The 21,383-nt window shown below is 39.0% G+C and overlaps 1 protein-coding gene across 2 annotated transcripts in view; it reads right to left on the bottom strand.

Annotated features, from left to right (window-relative positions):
• Nucleotides 1-11,999, bottom strand: part of SGK1 (serum/glucocorticoid regulated kinase 1) — a 104,746-nt gene extending 92,747 nt beyond the window's left edge. For both annotated transcript variants that reach the window (XM_036903734.2, XM_036903735.2), the window contains exon 1: nt 11,740-11,999. In XM_036903734.2, coding sequence (XP_036759629.1) covers nt 11,740-11,808 — 69 coding nt within the window. In that variant the 5' untranslated portion in view covers nt 11,809-11,999. The remainder of the gene's footprint in view (nt 1-11,739) is intronic.
• Between the last annotated feature and the right edge of the window lie 9,384 nt (nt 12,000-21,383).

Raw genomic sequence — 21,383 nt, 5'->3', positions numbered from 1 at the left:
CATTACAGTTGCTCTAGGGACAAATATCTTTAGAAGATAAGTTAATTATGTTTACTAGTTCCTGAGCTTCTGGAAACAACTAATTCAATAAAAGTGTGAACTTGCAGACCACGCAGAGGTCTTTTGAGAACTGTCCTTTAATCAATAAAATCCAAAAGCAAAGAGGTTCCATAGCAGCATGTCTACAAGTGGACTCATGAGTAAAATCACAAGTTATACCATGACAAAAAGTATAAAAAGGAAGGCTAGAAAGGTAGACCGTAATTCTGAGGTCTGTCTTGATGATATCTAATATGTTTTGAATGCTAAGAATGTACGAGGCACTTAGGCTAAATATTTTACATAAATTATATCATTTAATCCTTGCAACAGTTTTGCGAAGTTCTATGAAGCTCTATCAAATAAATGTTCTTATTAAACTCATTTTACATATAAATAGATTTAGAACATTACACAGCTTACCCAATGTTACAAAGCTTATAAGGAATGTAGTTAAGAGTCCAGCTGGGTTTGTCTGATCCCATATTAGGAGCCTTAAATATCCTTCTCCTATAAGGGTTTGGGATTTCTGCTTTTTGAGTATAAATGAAAATCTTTTGATTAAAAAAGGATATTGATAAATTCAGTACAGTTGGATATAATCAGAACAATTACATGAGTTTTAGTGGAATAGAAACATTCAATGATTTCATTTTGCCACGCTTGGCATTGAAAGATGGCATTTATTTCTCCTGCTCTTGAATGTGAGCTGGCCCTGAGACTGTTTCGACAAATCAAATGCAGTAGAAGTGACACTGTACAATCTCCAAGGCTGGGCCTTAGGACAGCTGCAGCTTCCGCTGCTCCTTGAAGTCTATCCACTTAGAAGTCAGCAGCCCTCTAAGAAGTCTGACTATCTTAAGACCATGATGTCATGAGGAAGCGCAAGCTACATGGAGAGAGAAAGAGGTCAACAGAGCAGCAGTGAGGTACCAGACTTGGATTTTCTGGCCCAGCTTAGCCACGCGCTAGATGTGGAACGACCCAGCCCATGTCATGGAGCAGAACCATCTTAATGAGTCAACCTGAATTCCTAATCCACAGACTCATGAGCAAAAGTTTAAAAAGTGGTTGTTCTGATCACTAAGCTTTGGGCATTTTGTTATGTAGAAATAGATAACATAAATTTAACATGGTTGGATCTAATTAGACTATATTTTAGTGGGACGAGCAGAACACATTCCTATAGTTTTACTTTGAGTCCAGGTGGTTTATGGTGTATCTCTGAGATAATAAACCTACAGTTTAAAAGGGAGCTCTGATTCAAGGCTTCCTTTCATCTGGTCTGAGACAAGCATTTTCAAGATGAAAAACCAGTAGAGAAGCACTTCATATTTTAGAACTACATTTCTTCTGTGTGTGCTGTTTATCACAGAGTAATGCATTAGTATCACATGCTTTCTATCTTATTAAAAACATGTGAGGCAACTTACAATGAGCTACACATAACAAGAGGGTTAAAATAAAAACACAACATTAAAACTAAATTCTGCAACTGGGAAGTTCTTTCTAAACATTTGTCTAATTTGTTCGCTGAAATTTACCTTTAAACTGAGCTTTGAGTTTCCTGGCAGCTGAAGCAACCCTGGGGGATTGTATCGTGCTAAACAGGATTTCCTCCAGCAAAGGTCTATTGCTAAATTGTAAGAGCACTTTACTGTTTGGATCTCTTCACAGGGAATGGTAAATGATAGAAGGGACAATGGCCTTAAAAGAGATGTCATTTAGAATACAAATATGTCCCAGAGTCTTAACATATGCCTCTGTTTGAAACAGAACAGAATAAAATGTAAAGGACTTTTTATTTCTATGTGGGTTTTTGGATTAATTCCTCTCTCCTCTCCCTCTTAGATCAGAATTTCATAATTTCCTTTTTATTTGTTTCAATAAAGAATTATTGAGACCCCTCCAGGAGCTAAGCTCTGAGGGTATAATTGTAAGCAAATGAGAGAGAGGGTCCCTACTCTCATAGAAATCATAGTCCAGGAAGACATTAATTAGTTAAGAATATCAGTTAAGTAGCTACACCAATGTGTGTGATTACACATTGACAGATACCATAACAAAAGTACAGGAAGCTATAAAGCTTGTGTAACAGCAAGGTGTGATCCAAGTTCCTGGGGATGGGATAGGATGGAGAGAGTGAAGGAAAGTATAATTTCTTATTTGCCCATACCCTAATGCCTGACTGACATATGGAGGTGCTAATTCACATCAGTCATGAATAATGAAAATACCAAAAAAAAGAAAAAAAAGGAGTGGTGGGTGGTTGTTTCAATACTAATTCTGAATCTGTTGTTTGAAGGATAATGACTTTAGGAAGAAAGGCATTTTTAGAAGTCTTTATTGCTCTGATTTTTGGAAAAGAATGAAATGCATAATACAAGAGCTAATTGTCAAGGTGTCAGAGGAAATTATCTGAAATTCTATCTGATTGAGATTAGGTCTGAAGGTTACTCAAACTCCTGATTTAATACACTCATTTTGTACTAGAAGACTAATTATTAGCAATGGTTTCACTATCTTATTAGCCACAGTGTAAGAAGGTGTGGGCCCTTTTATGTAAAAGTTGACTAATAGTCAAATAAATTAGATATGACTGCATTGCTAAAGCTGATAACTAAGGCCCTGGTTACATTAAGTGCCAGGTCCTAGTTCTTACTACGTATCATTTAATCTTTGAGGTCAAATGGTTCAAAGCAAAAGCAATTACATTGATGTTCTTCGGAGAAATTAATTTACAGATCCTTATTATTTAGCTGTAAGTTCTTAAGTGCTGTATTAGACATCCCACCAGCCATCTAGTGCCTAAAGCTTTATTACATAACCTTTAGCAGCATTTTTTTTCAACTGCTATTCCCTTCCCACTTCTATGACATTACCATCATTTTATTTCTTAACATATTCTTGCCTACCAAACCTGTCTCACCTGACACTCTCCAGTGTTATACATTTTCTGCAAAGTGTTTCCAGGACTTACTAGTACATTTAACAAAGTAAAATCTTCTACCTTAGAGTCCATCCTGTTGGAGATGCTCCACTTCAGACAGAAATGAAGCTTGAATAGTAAGGAAAAGCCTGTCATGGATTGAATTGTGTTTTGCACCTCCCTAGCCCCCCACCAAACTCATATATTAAAGACCTAATCCCAGAGCCTTAGGATGGGAACTTACTTGTTGATAGGGTCTTTATGGAGGTATTCCATTTAAAATGAGGTGGGCTTTAATCTAAGATGGCTAATGTCCTTATAAGAAAGGGAAATTTGGACAGATACGTACAGAGAGAAGATGATGTAAAGATACAGGAGAAAACGGCCATCTATAAGCCCAGGAAGAGGCCAGGAGCAGATTCTCCCTCACAGCCCTCAGAAGGAAGCCCCGCCCACACCTGGGTCTCAGACGTCCAGCCTCGGGACTGGGAGACAATACATTTCTGTTGTTTAAGCCACCCAGCTTGTGGGACTTTGTATGGCAAATCTTAGCAAACTAGTACAAACTCCATGTTCTTATGAAAATCAGTTCGTTTTTAGAAGATCTTCTCACTGCTCACCCAAAGAAGTGGGTAAGCAGAACTCTGGAATTTGCTTACGTGAATTAAGTGCCATAGCTGTCTCTGATATCTCTTAACTCCTTAAGCTTTATAATTCCACTAAACATGTTCTTCAGTAAACCGTTAATATTTACATTAGTCTTTTCTTGTTAATGATATGTATTCATATCTTTTATAGAAAAATTGATATGAGATATAAAATATTCATAAATCAAGACCTCCAACTTGTGACAAGGATGTTTTAAAAAATTATTTACATCCAGTATCATAAAAATGCCAAATGAATCATCAAAATAGAACCCAGTTTAGACCTTATTGCTCACATCTGGTTTCTAACAAACCTAATCAAACAAAAATATCCTTTCATTACCTGCTTTAGAGTGTATTAACTTATTAATGCATTAGCTCTTAATCTTTCCTTGTTTTCATTTGCTGGAATAACCAATGGAACTACTGGAAGCACAGCAATTTGCTTTTATTGACCCATTTTAAACCTATATTATTGAGTGTCTATTATGCACCAGGTACTCAGAACTATGAGAAAGATAGACAAGTTCTCTGCCCTCAGAGATTTTATGTTCTATCTTTGAGAGTAACTGTATGAGACTGTAGAGAAAGTTCATTTTTAATGTCTTTGTTTTAATACACCTTTCTACTCCTTTGATATTTAGCCTTTCTCCAATCTTTTTAACCACTCAGGAAGCTATTTACTTAGTTTTCTTTCCCATAATTTTTTCTATACTATTACCCAAATTAATACTGGTTTAGAAGATTCAGGATTCAAAGGAAATTCGGTCAAATTTCAGAAAGATCATTCTATGTAAAAGATTGTATTTGCCACTAATAAGAATTCAAAGTACATATTCTTACTTGTTTTTAATTCTCAAACTATTAACTTTTTTTTTTTTTCCCTTGACATATTTTCATGTTGGTCCTGCAACAACTTGAGGACCCTACTTCGGAACCCTTTTCACCTTGCTCTTTCCAGAAACTGAAGTCTTTGATCTGTCAGGGTTGTCCACAGCGGCTGAGCTCACTCTAACAGACCCACAGATAACAAGGCATTCCTGAAATTACTGGGTTAGAGGAACATGAGTTCTCGGTTTCCTATGGGGTACAAGTCTAGGAGCATTTCACCTCAGACTTCTCTCTCTTTTGCCTTGATGTGAGCTTTTCCTCCAGAGACAAGATGAGGGAGAGAGGGAGAGACAAAGAGAGAGAGAGAGAGAGAGAGAGAGAGAGAGGCAGAAAGAGGAGGAGGAAAGAAGGAGAAGAGAAGAGAGGAAGAAGGGATATGGCCAGCCAGTTCTCCAGGCAAATGCCTTCTTGGGTGAATGCCCTGACCCAGGAAGGGGGAAGAGACCAAGGTGACCCCAGCGCTATAAAAATAGCTAAGTGGACTCTTGCCAGAAACATGTCACAGCAGGCTCTGGGAAGCAATTAGAGTAATATTTTGGCATCTTGCACTACCTAGAGGAAGATTCTCCTACCGCCCTAGTTACAGCCAAGATTTTCATTTGTAAATACGTAGGAAATCATTTTAGGATGCTGCAAAGAAATAGGTGTAAATAAACTAGAGCACTAATCTCTCCAAATGCTGGCACAGTGGCTGCGGAGCCAAGGCCGCGCCTCCCTCGCCCTGCTGTCTGCCCTCCTGCTGTCCTCTTCCCGCCTCCTTTGCTTCTTCCACACAGAACCTTTTCAAATTGGCCAGCCTCCCTGTACTGCCAGGGAAATCTGGCCCCTTGCTAGCTTGCCCTAAGACCAAGGACCTCAACTGCCTTCTCATTTCTGGGCCAGGAGGACGCACTGAGACTATGGGCCAGAGCAATTTCCCAGGAGGAAGGACGCGGGTCTCCAGAGACACTGTGCATGCTGTCACTTCAAGCCCTGCAAACTTAACTTTCCTAAATCCCATGAAAGGATAAAGGTCCTTATCCCCGTTAGGGTGAGGAGCTAAGGAACTCACACTCAGGCAATCCAAAGAGCTGGGTACTAAGGCTCTAAGAAGCAGGCAGCAAACAGCATCCCACTGGTAAGTCAGGATCTCCTTATGTGCCAGTGTTAAGAATGTTGACATTTACCATCTAACTTTCTGGTCTTGCTTCTAAAAAATTAACTGGCATTAAAAAGCAAATCACACTGTAAAACTATGCCTCCATGATATTTCCTCTCATGAACTATCTTTAGCGTGACCTAAATTACTAATTAAACTTTTCTATTGATCCAATTCCTTACAGTTCTTTCTCTTACGCACATTTATAATCAGGAATCTCCAACCAGGGACATGTGTTTCAATGGTACCCCACCCCCATTTGAGCTTTGCTTTATCTTGTTAAGCATTTATAGGCCATAAAATATGGGTGAGCTCAGAATACTTCTTGCTCATGTGTTAGAAGTGGCACCAGCACTTTTGCACCTGTTCTTCAAAACATGGAACTTTCAAGGAATTCTGCTTCATTTTCCTTTCAAAATATTTCCTTAGCGCTGGAGCAGAGTGAGAGCCCAACTGTCATGGCACTTTCTGGAGAGCTTCTGGGATGACAAAGTGTTTACTACTTGAGAACGGCTCCTCACCTGCATCCTAATAGGCACTGCCCAGCGCAGCCCAGCTTGGCCAGCCGGACTTGCGCCTGCTCCGGTCCCAACCCTCTAAAACTTAGGAGTCGAGGTGGAAAAGGCACCTTGAGTCCAATCTTTTCCTCACATTCAGTGACTCCTAAGACTACATTGAAAATGAGGAAAAACAATAACTGGAAAGAGCTATTTAGGATTCTAAGTAAGGGGAATATATAAGGTAAATACAGTAGAGTATTGAAGTCAGTGATTTATATTAATATAAAATAAAGAGAGATTAGTGAATCATTACTACATCTGTCATGTTTGGCCTGACAGGGAAAGCATTACAGAAAAGAAGCTGTGGTTTGGGCCCTGGATCAGCCAGCAAGCCGAGGTCCAGCTTCCTTAAATACCTGCCAGCTATTAAAGGTGGGGCCAACTTGAACCAGACTTAAGTTAGTTTTCAGTCTTCATATATACAAAATTCATATCCAAACATTGAGAGAACTGAAATGTGTTAGATTCCCAAGCCATTAATCTATTTCAAGAAAGAAGAATGGGGAGGAGGGGATGAGACAAGGACTTAGGGACAAGTTAACACAAAAATTCATTCATTCATTTTTTTCATTTAACAAATAAGGTTTGACAAGTAGGGGACATAGTGAATGAGGTAACAGTTCCCCCGTCCTTAAGGCCCTTCTGGCCCTGCGGGAGCTACAAATGAGTAAATAGTCCTAATACTGTGAGCTGGGCCATGTGTGGTGCTGCTGGGGCACACGGAGGGGGGCTCAGATGGCTCAGAGTTTAGCTACTTTTGCAGAAAGCACAGTAGGAGCCACTGGAGTCTGCTCCATGGTTCCAGGAAGTATAATCAAATATCACTGGAGAAATCTAAGACTTCTGATGGGCTGGCAAGCATTCCTACTGCCCTCAGGAGTCATTCAGGAACTTTAACTCTCTGCAGGTGTGGCCAGCACCCCATATAATCCTTCGGGTCGTCCTCCAGGTGGTGTCCAGAGGAGAGGCCCCTGCAGTAGTGCTAGCAGGTGGCATGGTGGCAGTGTACCCCAGTAACGCAGATGGAAAGGCTGGGGGCATGAAAGCTGACTGCCTGCGCTGAACTCTGGGCACACGACTTCCTACCACTGTGACCTTGGACCCATTACTTAACCTCTCTGACCCTCAGTTTCCTTGGCTAAAAAATGGGCAAATGGGGAGATTATGAGGATTACACAAGTAAAGTGTTTTGAACAGTGCCTGACCCTTAATAAACACTCAATAAAAGCTAGCCCTCTGAGAGACATTAAGGGTTTCACATAAGAAAGGACCCTGGTTAGTATTCCAACTCAGATGCTTAAGCAAGCATAATAGGGCAGTAAAGGGAAATAAAATGTAAAGGGATGCCGTTCATGGAACAGCTGTGGTGAATAACCATGTCAGAGGAGCTTAATTTCATTTCTCAGCTCTGCTGGAGGGAACATCATAACCAGGTCGAAAACTTTTGCTTTGTTCCCCATCATTTTAAGAGCAAGGAGGAAGCTAGGGCAGTCATACCTTTTCACTCCTCCTCTGACCACCGCGGATAACTTCACAGCAGGCGGGATGTCCAGTGGCTAGGGCCAAGGCCTCTGGAACCAGGCGCTTTCATCCAGAGCCTGCCTCTGTCACTAACTAGCCGTGTGATTTAGAGCAAATTCCTCTACCTCCTTCCACCTCGCTTTCTCATCTGTGAAATCGGGATAACAATAGTATCTACCTTAGGATTTTTGTGTTTGGGAATTTAAGTATGCAATACATTTAAGCCTCTTAGAACAGTGCCCAACAATATTAGTGCTATATGTGATAATTATTGTATAGTTTACTGTTATTCAAGGACAATACAAGGAAGTGTTCAAATGCACAAAATCATGAAATCCTAAGACAGAGGTGTCACATAACTAGATTTCGTTCCTACTCTGTTAAAAAAAAATGAATGAATGAGATATGAAGCAGTGAACTCATTACCATAATGAAAAGGAAAACACACTAGATCTGGAGGTAAAAACCCTACATGTAAGGGGTGACTTAGCTCCATTCTAGCTGGTATAGGAGATTCTCCTCCCAGGCACTCAATTTCCTCATCTTTAAAACAAGGGAGGTCAATGAGAGCATTTCTAATGCTCGTTCCAAATCCAAGATTCTATACAGCTAGATAGCCTCTGAAATTCCACAAAAGGTAATTATGGCTATAACAGTCTTTTTCACATACTTCTTGGGTTTCCAAAAAGGATTCTCAAGTTGAAGAAAATGTCATTTGTTGGTTTTCTCAGTCATAATGCAAGAATCCTTAATCCATGAGAAGGGATTATCTTTAGCAAAATTGGTAACTTTAAAAGCTCTCAGATTGGGAGAACACAATTGAAAAGGACATTTTCCATTCATCCTCAATGAATTTGTAGACTCTAACACTAAAACATAATCCATAGGCATCTACTACTAACTTATCATTAACACATAGCTAATGAATGTAGAACTCTTATCATGGAGTTTAGTTTAGCAATTCTCAACTAAATGAAATTAAGCTGATTTAGTTGAGCCTTTAAGACTTAAATCATAAATCCAAAGGATTTGGGGGACAAGCAGGCCTGTCCTCGGATTATGAGTGGGAAAGGAACTTTAAGAGGCTTTTTGATGAGAGGCGGCTTCCTTTATAGGTTTGATAAATTGGGTGGTGGTATAAAGACTTCACCTGGGGAAAAAGGAAGGGTGTGTTGTGTGAAAAAAAGGCTGGGAGCATGACTGGAAATAAAATATTTGGATTATGAATATGCGCTTTGGGTTAAACAAGGTTTAGATTTTGGCTTTGCTACTTTTTAGCTGCATGACCTTGGGCTGGTTGTTTAATCTCTCTAAGTCACACTTTCGTTAAATTTAATATTTTTTCTTACTTCATAGGGTTACTCTGAGGATTACATGAGATAATATATGTAAAGCCCTTGGCTCATAATATTTAGGACCTAGGAAATGCTCAATAAATGGGGCCTACACTTGCTCCCTTAAATGAATAAAGGGCAGATTATCTATATCATCTTTTGGTAAGGTCCTTATGTTTCCTTTGGAATGTTTCAGAGGCATAGTACACACCAGTTAAGCCTTCTGCAATCACAATTTGGGTTCAAACCTCAGGTCGTTTTAATGAGTCCTAAAAAACCTATGGGTTTTTCCCAAGATCTATTCATGGTTTCATGTGGGCACAGGACAAAGGTTCACTTTGTAAGCCTGTCCAGCTAGGTTAAAAATAAAATATGCAGGAATGTGTGGAACTTCAACAATAGAATATAGGAAAAATAGATTATTCTTAGCTGAAAACAAAGGCATTCTAGTATATGAATATCTATGTAAAAGTATAGAAATGGTCTGGAAAGTAGACAACACGGTAACGAGAGTTACCTTTTGGGAAGATTGGGAGCAGGTGGGATTTATCTCAGTTTTAATGTTTTACTCATTTGTTTACACATTAGTTGCATAATTAAAAATCAAAAAACAAACTAAGAGGAGAACTCAAAGCAAGACATGGTACAAAATGAAATGAACTCTCAGAACAGAGAACTTGTGGACTGTACCAGTAAACAAGAATCAAGGAATTTACTGCTGAGGCTGCCCATGACTTGATACAAAGTCATGTTCTCCTTAGTTTGTCATCTGTCCTTGAGGAGAAAAGAGAGCAGGAGGGGAGAATTGTGATCCTAATCTGACGACTGATGGACCCAAGTTAGAAGGCAGATGAAGGTTGCCAGATATCTTGGTGTATGTAAACTTCTTTTTTTTCTGCAGATTCTTAGATAAAGCATCAGTACCCTGGCTAGTTCTTTGCAAAAGTCAAGGACTACTGAGGCTCCAGATGAAAGTTATTGGTAAATTATGCTTTGAAGCAAAAGAAACCAGAGGTAAATCAGTATATTTATTAATGCATTTCAATAGCAAAGAAAATAAGAGACAACTTAAAAAAAATCTGTGTAACAGCTATTTGATTGATTAAAGATATGTGAATGAGGAGTTTTAAAATATCACCCTTACTCCCCTTCCTCATATCACCAAATAAATTAATTTAAAGAGAGTAAAGGGTTTAAGTATCAAATTATAGGCTATGGCATCTTTTATTAGCAAAATATTTGTTTACCTTGGGAAATTAGTATTCACAAAGGGCTCTTTTCTTGGAAAGAAATATTTTCGTTACAGGGACAACTAGGAAACATTGGGTAGCTCTGAGAAGTTGCTCTGACCTGCTTTTTAATTCAGCCTGCAATCCCCACTACAGAGAGGCCTGGCCTGGTGCTTGGGCAGCAGGAGCAGCAGCCAGGACAAGGTGGCTTTGCTTTGTTGCTAATGCATATCTTTTGGCGCATGGACTTGAGGGAAGATTTTGCTTTACTAATGAGAACTCAGTCAAAGGCGAATGGGAACCTGCCCTGACATCTCTGGCTGGGCCTGATGTGCTATTTCCAGTCCTACCTTCCCAGCTTGCTCATTTGGTGCAGGGAGGTGGTCCAGCCAAGCGAGTAATTCAATGTGTTCTGCTGGGGGGGCTAAGTGAAGGACTGTGTTTCAAGTACAGCACAGAAAGGACCTGAATGAGGGGAAGGACGAATTAATGGCAAGAGCCATTTTGATGGAATTGCCCCAGAGAATTAAAAAGGTTGGGCGTCTGGGGGCTGTAGGATGCTTCCGTTGCTTAAGAAACTCTCCCCAAGAGTATCAGTCATCAGTCGCTTAACAATCATTCATTTCTCACCTTCCACTTGTGTATAAATTTGCAATTTACGCAGATCACCAGTGTGACTATTACAATGAACTGAGTTTATTATGGAACACACAGAAAAGAATAACCTATTTTTTTTGCTTGCTTGCAAGCAATGTAATGTTAATACTATGAATGGAAAAATAAGGAATTTAAGAAACAAATGGGTACAGCAGCACAACCCCATATTACCACTCAAGTTCAAGCCACCCACTGCTCTCTTCCTACAAGAAAGGCAGTCATACCAAGCAAAACTGAAGCAACTTGAAAGAGGACTGAAATACAGGATTCCATCATTTCTGTAAAAGGTCATTCTAGTTCTTTGCTATTTTTACCATAGAGACTCCGCCAGTTACTGGCTGAATGGGTTTGGGAAGCCAGAAGCTGCCACTTCTGAGACATGAAGATGATAATGCAGCCCTTGAGACTGAGTCAATGAATGGTGGGGAAAAAGTTGAACCCTTCAAAGATAAGAGAAACAGAGCCTGCTGACATAGTCCCTGACTATATTACTAGCCATAATTGCACTCTGGCCAGTTCTCTTTGAAACCGCCTGTAATCTTGTGGCTTGACTGAGAATTTCCCACTCCCAGCTCAACACGCTCAAGACATCCCGGCCCTACCCCCAACCCTGCCCCGGCGCCGCCACCCGCATATTTGCATCAAGGCAGGTATATTATCCCGCTGGACCACCGCTTCCGGAAGCAGGGCTTTCATTCAGGGTTCCGCAACAAAACCCTGGGCTCACTTCAGCCCAGCAAGCAAAGGCATTTCAGAGAAGAGCAGAAAACAAAAGAAACAAAACCTGTCCTTACCCGCTTCTTAAAAAATTGGAAGGCTGAGCATTTCTTGACTGGGAATCCATTCATGTCTTTGTTTACCATTTTCCACAGTGGGGAGTTCACAGTTGTAGATCCAGGGTGGCCCCCGCCTGGTTAGTGCATCTGGCCGCCGGCTTCCCTCCTGGAGACAGTTAATGAAGACCGAGCGGGATGGAGGACCTAGCGGGCTCAAGTCTTCACTCCCACAGTCTGCAGCACCGGTTACTGCTGCAACCTCGCCCCACTCTCAGCTGCCGCCGGCAGAGGCTTTTCTCCTTCCATCGTCGCTCCGAAACACCGGCGTCACCGCTCCAGGACCCCGGGAGGCGGCCGATCCCGGGGAGATGCTCCTGCGGCTGCCGAGCGGCGCAGGGCGACCCCGCGCCCCGCCTACCTGGCTGCTCCGCGACGGGGGCGCTGGGCGAGCCGCGCTGCTCCAGGTGATGCGCTTCTGGAGGCTGCCGGAGAAGAGCTGTGCGTGGTTGTGCAAGTTCCAGTGGGAGCTGTAGTTAAGCAGCCGAGAGAAGGAGTAAGGAAGAGCAGAAGCCAGAGGGAGGGAGTAAGGGAGGGAGCGAGGGACGGAGGGAGGGAGAGCCGCGCCAGGAGGCCGAGGGAGAGAGAAAGCGACGCTGAAGACGCAGCGATTCCTGAACATCTGAGCGGCGGGTGGAGAGTGGCTGCAGCGCAGGACACGCTGCAAAGGCAGTTGCCTCCCTTCGGGAGGGCTACTGGAATAGCGTTTGTCTTTTCTTTTTGATGTTAGGACCGTTTAAATCAGAGTTTCATATAAAATGCAGACCCTTTTTATTTTTCGCTCACTGATATTCTTTTGATACTATTTCTGAATAAGTCTCTCAATGGAAATTGTAATCAAATGTATTCCTGATCTGTCCAAATGCGGAGAAAAAAGAAATAAAGGGTAAGCGTAGGTGTAGCAATGGACGATCCCTCACCGTACAGAACCTCCTAGGTGCCCTCTCCCCACTTGTCATAATGTAGAGGGCAGCGTGAAGGTAATTGTGTCTTTCCCACTTAAGAAGATTATTGAAAAACAGCACAATGGACATCTACAAAGTGTTTTATGCCAAAACACAATGAGCATTACTGAAAAGTATTACTGAATCCATTTCATGAACAGGAAGGACTGGTGAATAAGAGAGGAAAGCATTCTTCTATCCGTTGAAAATCTACCCCCCCAAACCCTTACTCGTGTTATTTCTTTGCACATTCAATTCGTTTTAAAAAGCCATTTAATTTGTGTGTGGTCTGTCCATTTGTACTCTTTGGTGTTGGTATTTTATGGGGACTTTTAAAAACTAAAGTTGATAGTTAAATGGAGAGAGCAAAGAAAATAAACTTGGTATCTATCGGGCACGGCTCCCACTTCAGTATGTGGCTTTCTGCCTGTCACCTGGCCTCACGGTGCCTCTGACAGTGCCTCATCAGCGTCCATGAAATGCCAGCAACCGCTCACTCATTCATGCAGTCATCCACTAGTTTGCTGTGTGTCATTTCATTTACCCATTAAATAAAATCCAAAATGTAGCAGGTGTCCCCGGGATGTGCAGCTTTTTCCCAATCACAATGGAATAAAACTGATACATAAAGGAAAGGCACAATGCCTACTTGATAAAACTAATGGCCAGCCCATTAAAAACAAAATACCTAATATTGTCAAAATATTCATATGACAGTCTCTGGTAAGAAGAGAAAGATACAGGTTAATTGGGGAAGAGATGCCTTCCTTTCTTTGAATTGGTATACATTTCTATAGTAGCACCAGGTTTTTTGGGAAATAATGATGAAATCTTGTTTACTTAATGCCTAAGGTTCCCAAAGGAAAAATGCAGCACAACCAAATGATGATGTTAGACTGAGGGAAAATGAACTGTTCATTTTGGAGAGATATGTTACGTTGTCCAAAAGGCAAGGATACATTCTTTAGTCTACAAATTAATAGGTTTTATGGTTCTTCTAAAGAGTTCACTTATAATTCTGGTAGTTCCAAGATAATTTTTGAGGATGACAGGAATGTTCTTTACCATGATTATGGTGGTGATTGTATGACCATGCATTTGGCAAAACTCATCAGGCTTCATATATGAGAAAGAAAAATTTTGCTGTAAATATAAATTATAGTTCAATAAACTTGATTTATCCAGGAAGTCATAGTCTAGTGGAGTGGAGAAGCACACATTGTGGTAAGAATTTCTTTCTTTCTTTCTTTCTTTCTTTCTTTTCTTTCTTTTCTTTCTTTCTTTCTTTCTTTCTTTCTTTCTTTCTTTCTTTCTTTCTTTCTTTCTTTCTTTCTTTTCTTTCTTTCTTTCTTCCTTCCTTCCTTCCTTCCTTCCTTCCTTCCTTCCTTCCTTCCTTCCTTCCTTCCTTCCTTCCTTCCTTCCTTCCTTTCTTCCTTTCTTTCTTTCTTTCTTTCTTTCTTTCTTTCTTTCTTTCTTTCTTTCTTTCTTTCTCTCTCTCTTTCTTTCTTTCTTTCTCTCTCTCTTTCTTTCTTTCTTTCTTTCTCTCTCTCTTTCTTTCTTTCCACATAAAAGCATAACCCCATCTCGGTTTGGAAAGGTGACGGATTGGCTTAGAATGGGTCTGGGGAGGCCCAAAAAATTTTTCTCAAAGAAATAATGATAGTGTAGAGCATTAAAGAATGAGTAGAGGTCAGCCAGATGAAGGAAAAGAAGCATATAGAGCAGAGGTTCTGAAGAGATCAGGGGACCTATTCTTTTAGACTATATTTTGATCATGGGCCATGCTGGGCATTCAATGAATGGTTTTCAAATAAATTAAATTAAAGATGTTTAAAGTTAACATTAGTGACCCTGCCAACAGACTATTCGTAGGAACTGATAAATACCTTTGAGATTCTTAAACCAGTAAAAAAACTCCCACCGTTACCTGTGCTGAACTCTAGTAAGAGCAAATGACTTTCAATCCTCACCATTTCTTCTTTAAGCTTCAAAGATATTGCTACCCTGGGATGACACATCTTTTTTATGAAAATCTCTAGTATTGTAAAGAATCCCTTGAACCTGCATTTGCTTTTTTGTAACATATTCATTTTTTCCTGCCACCAGATTGTTTAAACTATAACACAAAGAATTAAGAGAAGTAGTGAGGTAGGACTGATTGATCACTAATGGATTCATGAAGTAGAGAGACTGCTAAGTTGATTTGGAAGATCTGGTTACTAAACTCCCTTTTCTGGTTGTGTATCCTTGAACCAGTCCCTTCAGTTTAGTAGACACAGTTTTCTCATCTGTAAAATAGTAACAATAGAGTTCATACCAATGGCCTCATAAGGCAATTGTTATTACCAAGTTGGATGTGAAAGGACCTTGCAAAATATTAATAACTCTACATTTCTGCTTTTACAAAAGAAAGAGACGTATATTGCTGTAACACTTTTTTAGAAAGTTTATCTTTCCACAGATTAAAGTGTTCTTGTGTGGTACATTTAGTTGTTGAATGGAATGTGATTCTTTTTTCTATAGCAACCTGGAACACAGAAGATAATAAACAAGAAAATATTTGTCTAGTGACAAATGTCCCTAAGGAGAAAGGGACACAAATAGACCACATCATGAGAAATGTTTTACATTCCTCTTTGGCCTGGATAACTTGATCATATGCTTCAAACTCCAGCCAAAATGGTAGTGATGTATGTAATTACAAACTAGGAAAGCCCATTGGGAATTCTGGGTTAGTTTTTATATATATGAAAGACCTTTTTTTTTAAAAAAATAAAAGAATCCTTCGGTATAAAAAGTAGATTTCTTTTCATTTAATTCATGCATATATCAATGAAGAACTTAAAAAGAAAAAATAAAACCTAAAATATCAGTTCACTATATTTTTTTTGAGAGAAGGAATTATGTTATAAACAAAAAGAATCAATACCAGAATGGATTCATGGCGTTTTGAAGAAGAGATGCAAGTAGCAATGGATTGTTCTCTCTTTCGTAGATAAGACTGAACAAGGACAAAGTGCAGTTTGTTTCCATTCTCACTATGTTAACAAAATAGTCATGCAATTGATAAATAACAACTTCCTTATAAAGTCAGTATTTATCAACTACCTTCTAATTGGCAAAGAGGTAAAAAAATATTTCCAGTGTTAACTGATTTAACACCATTTACTGAATGCCAAGTCTGTGTTAGTCATTGCATTTATAAGAAAGAGAAAAAACAAATAATAAAAAGACCTGCATTTGTCTTAGCAAATCCCATCTAACAATAGAACTTAATTCATCTTTAAGGTATTTGATATTTTTCTAGAGATATGGTTTTGGCCATATCACCAAATAAACCAGACTTCTATTTATCTCTATTATATGAAACATTTTTTAGATAGAATTACAAAATTTAGTTCCCTAACTCAAGTGAAGCTGTAGCAGCTGATTAAAAATTCACACCCCCTCCATGTATCTCTTTCTGATACTTGCTCTTTACCTGGGCCTGATCTTCCACATGGGCACCGCCAAATTCACACCTTTCTCTCTTGGTTTTTTCTCCCACATGTTCTATATAATAAAATGGTACCAAAGTATTTATTTACGACTTAGCCTCTTCTGACACAAGGCATAAAGAAATCCCTGTAGCAATGTGACAACATGCAGCCCAAGGGGACAAATCAATTTGTTAGCAATTGCTCATTTGAATATGATCATTCATTCAGCATGAACAGTGAATGTACAACTCTCCTGGATTTCACATTTATGCTTTTGGTTTTATTTCCATGTTTTAATCATACAAAGAACATGCCAAGATTGTTTATTTTAAAGAAAATATACTAGTTTGAGCTCCCATTTAAGGGCCTGTCATTATAGTTATCTCTGTCTCCTCAGTGAGGGTATTTTCAGTATCATGGCAAGACTTTGTCATTGCGTAAATCTCATTGATAGAGACCTGGTAAACATACAGATACACACTTCTACACACAGATGCACACATGTACAATGTCAGCAGAATTGAAAAAAACAGGTCAGTAGAGCATTCTGCAAAGGTCATTATCATTTATGAATTGGATTGCCTTCTGAATTACATCGAGAAATGAAGTAGATGATAATGGATTTTACAGCCTTTTTATAAATTGACATAATTTTTTTGAACTCTCAGTGATTCTTCTCTTTTTTCTTTCAACACTCAACCTTTGAGGTTGGGTTCAATATAATTCCTTAACTGAGGCCAGAAAATCCCATTTTCAATTTGACTTGTCCAAAAGATGTTCATTAGCTACTTTTCTACATGCAGCACAAATGAACCATAGCGTGGGGGGCTTGCTCCTGTCGATGTCTCACCATGCTGTGTACATGATGGAATAGGCTATTGTTATTGGTATTGATTTAGAAGACACTGGAGAGAAATTAGTAGCCCATACCAGATGCCTGTTTTCTCCACTCTATAAGCATGATCTCTGGCTTTATCTCTATGTGCACATGAAACGAAAAGCTGAGTCAATTTCTCAGATAATTCAAATTAGCTAAGAGTTGCAGAGGAGGGAGAGTGAGCAGGGTAGATAATATCCAACAGCAGGAGCAGCCCTGGGAAAGAGACAAAGAACTGTCTCACATCTTAGAATTATAGAAAATGCTGAGCCTTAGGGTGAGTTGATGACTGGCTTCAATTTGAAACTCTCTCAGAGTTTACCTGGGGTTTATTTGTTTTGTAAATTATGCTTATTTAAATTGAATGCAATTTTATTTCCTCTGCCTTATTTTGTTTTCATGGGAAATGTGCTACCATGAATATAGAGACAACTTAAAATTACTGGAGTGGTAATAATAAGAATTGGAACTAATGGGATCCCTTCTGAAGTTAATATGGTTTAGTAGAATTAGCATGGCTTTGCTGTAGATAGATTTGAATCCTGCCTCTACAACTTACTTGTTATGTGACCATGGGCCAGGTAAAATAGACATAATACTACCTATCCAATTGATTTGTTGTAAGAATTAAAGGGGATTTAGTACACACACAGATGCACATATGTATACATGCACACACACATATCTATATGTGTATCTATATGTATACATGTGGTTTACAACTATATGTGAGTTTTAAAAACATGGCTGCAAATTCCTCAATTCAAATTCCTATTAACAAGTCAGGTTTATGACCCCTCTCCTTGGATCTAGGTGGGCTTGTGGCTGCTTTAAACTGCAGTATAGTGGAAGCGATGCTATGTGATTTCTGAGGGTTGGCTACAACACATTATGTTGCTTCTGCTTTGTTCACTGAAACAGTCTCGCGTGGAACCCTGAGCCACCATGAAAGAAGTTTGCTCAGAGACTGCCATACTGTGAGGAAGCCCAAGCTACACAAAGAGGCCAGGGATAGGCATTCTGGCAGTCTCAGCTGAGCCCAGCCTTTGAATCATCCCAGCCCAAGCACCAGACATGTGAGTGGCAATGCCTTCAGATGATTCTACCCCTGAAGGTTTGGGTTCCCTCAGCTGCTGGAGGTTTTTCAGTGGAGGTGCCAGGCTTCATGCAGCACAGATAGAGTCTGTGGGTGTGGTGTTGTTTTATATCACTAAGTTTGAGGTAGTTTGTTATGCAGCAATAGATATATATTCCCTGTATCCCCTCCCTCACCTCTAGGAACATGGTTCATGCTCAATAAATAAGAACACAAGGAGACCTTCAATGCCAAAAAAAATGTTCAGTTAGTAATGGTTAACAATTTAGATGAGAAATGGTCAAATTGACATTAATAATTGGTGAGGAAGTTGTAGGGTGTTGCTTTCATTTAGGCAACATGTCTTTGAGCTCTGTATGTTGTTATTGCCTTAGTCAGCTGGGGCCACTGTATCAAAATACCATAGACTGGGTGGCTTAAACAACAGAAATTTATTACCCCACAGTTCTGGAGGGAGACCAGAAGTCCAAAATCAAGTTGCCAGCATGGTCAGTTTCTGATGAGATCTCTCCTCTAACCTGTAGATGGCTGCCTTCTTGCTGCGTCCTCACGCAGTAGGAGGAAGAGAGAGTGGGCAAGCTTTCTGGTCTCTTCTTACAAGAATGCTAATCTCATTATGATGGTCCCACTCTTACAACTTCATCTAATCTAATTATCAACCAAAGACCCATCTCCAAACACCATCCTATTAAGGGTTAGGGCTTTAACACACTAATTTTGACACATAGTTCATGCCCATTCAGTCAGTTCATTCAGTTATTCTGTGATGTGAAATTAGTTTTGGTACTGATGCACTCTCAATTGCCAAATTAATTTCAAAAGTGAATATTATTATATTGCTTATCCAGTAAGTAATAGGTAGGAAAAGTTGTCAAAACTCAGTCCATGTGACAAAGAGTTGATATAACTTCTATACATAAAGCTCCTATACATTTATAAGAAAAAGACAACTTAATAGAGAAGATGCCTAGGATATAAAAATCAAATCAGTAAAGGCATAATGCAAAACAACAAAGATGTATGCAAATCAACATACGTAGAGATGCTCAAATTTCTAGTCATTAGGCAAATGCAATTTAAAATGACAAGATAGTATTTTTCACTTATCAGACTGGAAAATATTTAAAAGGCATTATGTAGTCAAAGCAGGCCAGACTCTACTCTCATATAGTTGGGGGGAGTTTGAATATTTTTGAAGATAATTTAGCAATGTTTGTACAGAGTTAAAATGTGCCTATCCACCAACTTGGTAATCTTACTTCTAAGAATAAACCCTTCGAAAATATACATAACCAGTATGCAAGACTCTATGTATAGGGATACTTAATGCAAAGTTGGTTGTAATAGCAAGAATTTGGGGAAATAGAAACATAGAAACATAATTCAATGCATTATACAACCATAGTAAAGATTGTTGTACAGATATTAAAAAGTATGAATCTAAAAACTTGTGTAATATATTATCAAGTTAAAAAAATGTATTATCCTAATGTTTCCTAGAGAAAAACAACTTATTTTTGTGTGAGCATAGAGAAATGAACAATTGCTATACATCAAGTAGTTAAAATCAGTTCGTTCAGGAGGATGGTGGACACAGTTCACTTTTTTCTTTATAATAAACTGCTGTAGTTTTGTACTTATTACAATAAAGTTGAGTAACATTGAAAATCCTATAGTTTACCAAATATACCCAGACCATCTCATTACCAGATACATCATTTTGGTCCTTTGAAAGCTACCATCCACTTATCTTTGATTTTAGGTGTTGTGCTTGGTGTTAGTGCATTTACAAAGAATAGTGTTTGACCACAGCCAGCACCTACAACTGTAGAATGTAACATAGAGCTAGAACAGATCTTAGAGATTTTCTAATTGAGCGCTTCATTCTATAAATGATGAAACCAGGCCCAGAGAGAGACAGACTTGCCCACAATGACATCTTAGTTACTGACAGTCCCATTCTGACTCTAGCCAATCACAGGTATCTATCAAATCTATACAAAATAGAGCAGAAAATATAGTAAAATGCATCCATCAAGCAAAAGAACAGCAAGTATTATTGACAATCCTATTATTCCTTAGGTGCTGGGCTCAGGACTGGGCATCTGTCACATTTCTTTAGGCTGTAACTCATTTTCTTTAGACTCAGCTCTCGGACATCAATGCTTGTTTTTATAATAGCCTATGTGACAAAGCTTGTGTGGGGAATTCTAGCTGGTGACTCTTCTTTTTCTTTGCCTTCTCTTACTGATCATAAAATCAGTCAAGCAACCTCTCCCTACACTAATCTTCTTACTCAAAAGAGATCAGCTCCTCCAAACAGGATTTTGGTAGTGATTAAGAATTTAATTGAATTTGCATCACAAGTTTTCATGAAACTTTCCATTCATTCCTGAAGTAAAGAGATCTAAAAGGAGTGGAATGAGTTTTCCAGATAGAATAGGAAAAACCATTTTGTTAAAAATATAATACTCTGAAAAAAAGCTGGCTGCTTTGTAAAGTTCTGTGCATCTGAAAATCATTGGAATTGTGAAAGGTTAGACACTGAAATGGCTAAACACATTTTAGTGACAGGATTTCTCATTTGATTTGGCTTTTTTTTCCACACTATCTTGTCGTTGAAGTGCAGACTTGACATCTGGGCAGAAGCTATTGAATAGGGCAGGGGAAGACCAATATGTTCTTCTAAAATGCTGTTTATTTATAATTTAAAAATACTTATTACTTATCTAGCCTATCATTTTACATTTCTATTTTTAATTTTTAATATAGGGTTTTACTAGAGAGTTCTGCCTAGAATTCTTTCTCAGCTCTGGCTGAACAGAGTACCAATACTTTAGCTTTTCTGGGAAAGCTTAAAGTATACTTAAAGTGGGTACTCTTATTTTTACCCAGTGTGTGCTATTTTTATAATGAAATGGACCATTGAAAGGCTTTTAAAATGTAAGATAAATGCATGTTTTATTGCAAGGTATTCTAGATGGTGCACAAACATGAAATCTTAAGGAAAAAGAAAGGACCTAAGACAAAACTTCCCCTCTCTTTGTAAGTGTCTATATTCTAAGCTGTATTTATTTAGTCTACTAGGTGTATATTACCCCTGCTTGGATGAGGAAGGGGAGAGAGTCTAAATAAAGGAGATGAGTTTCACCCCTTCATCTCAAGGATTCAATATGCATATTTAAATCAATACCAGGATAATAAGCACA

The sequence above is a fragment of the Manis pentadactyla genome, chromosome 12, assembly GCF_030020395.1.
Source record: "Manis pentadactyla isolate mManPen7 chromosome 12, mManPen7.hap1, whole genome shotgun sequence".
Lineage (NCBI taxonomy): Eukaryota > Metazoa > Chordata > Mammalia > Pholidota > Manidae > Manis > Manis pentadactyla.
The sequence above is the reverse complement of the archived record's forward strand: the minus strand, read 5'-3'. Positions and strand labels throughout refer to the sequence as shown.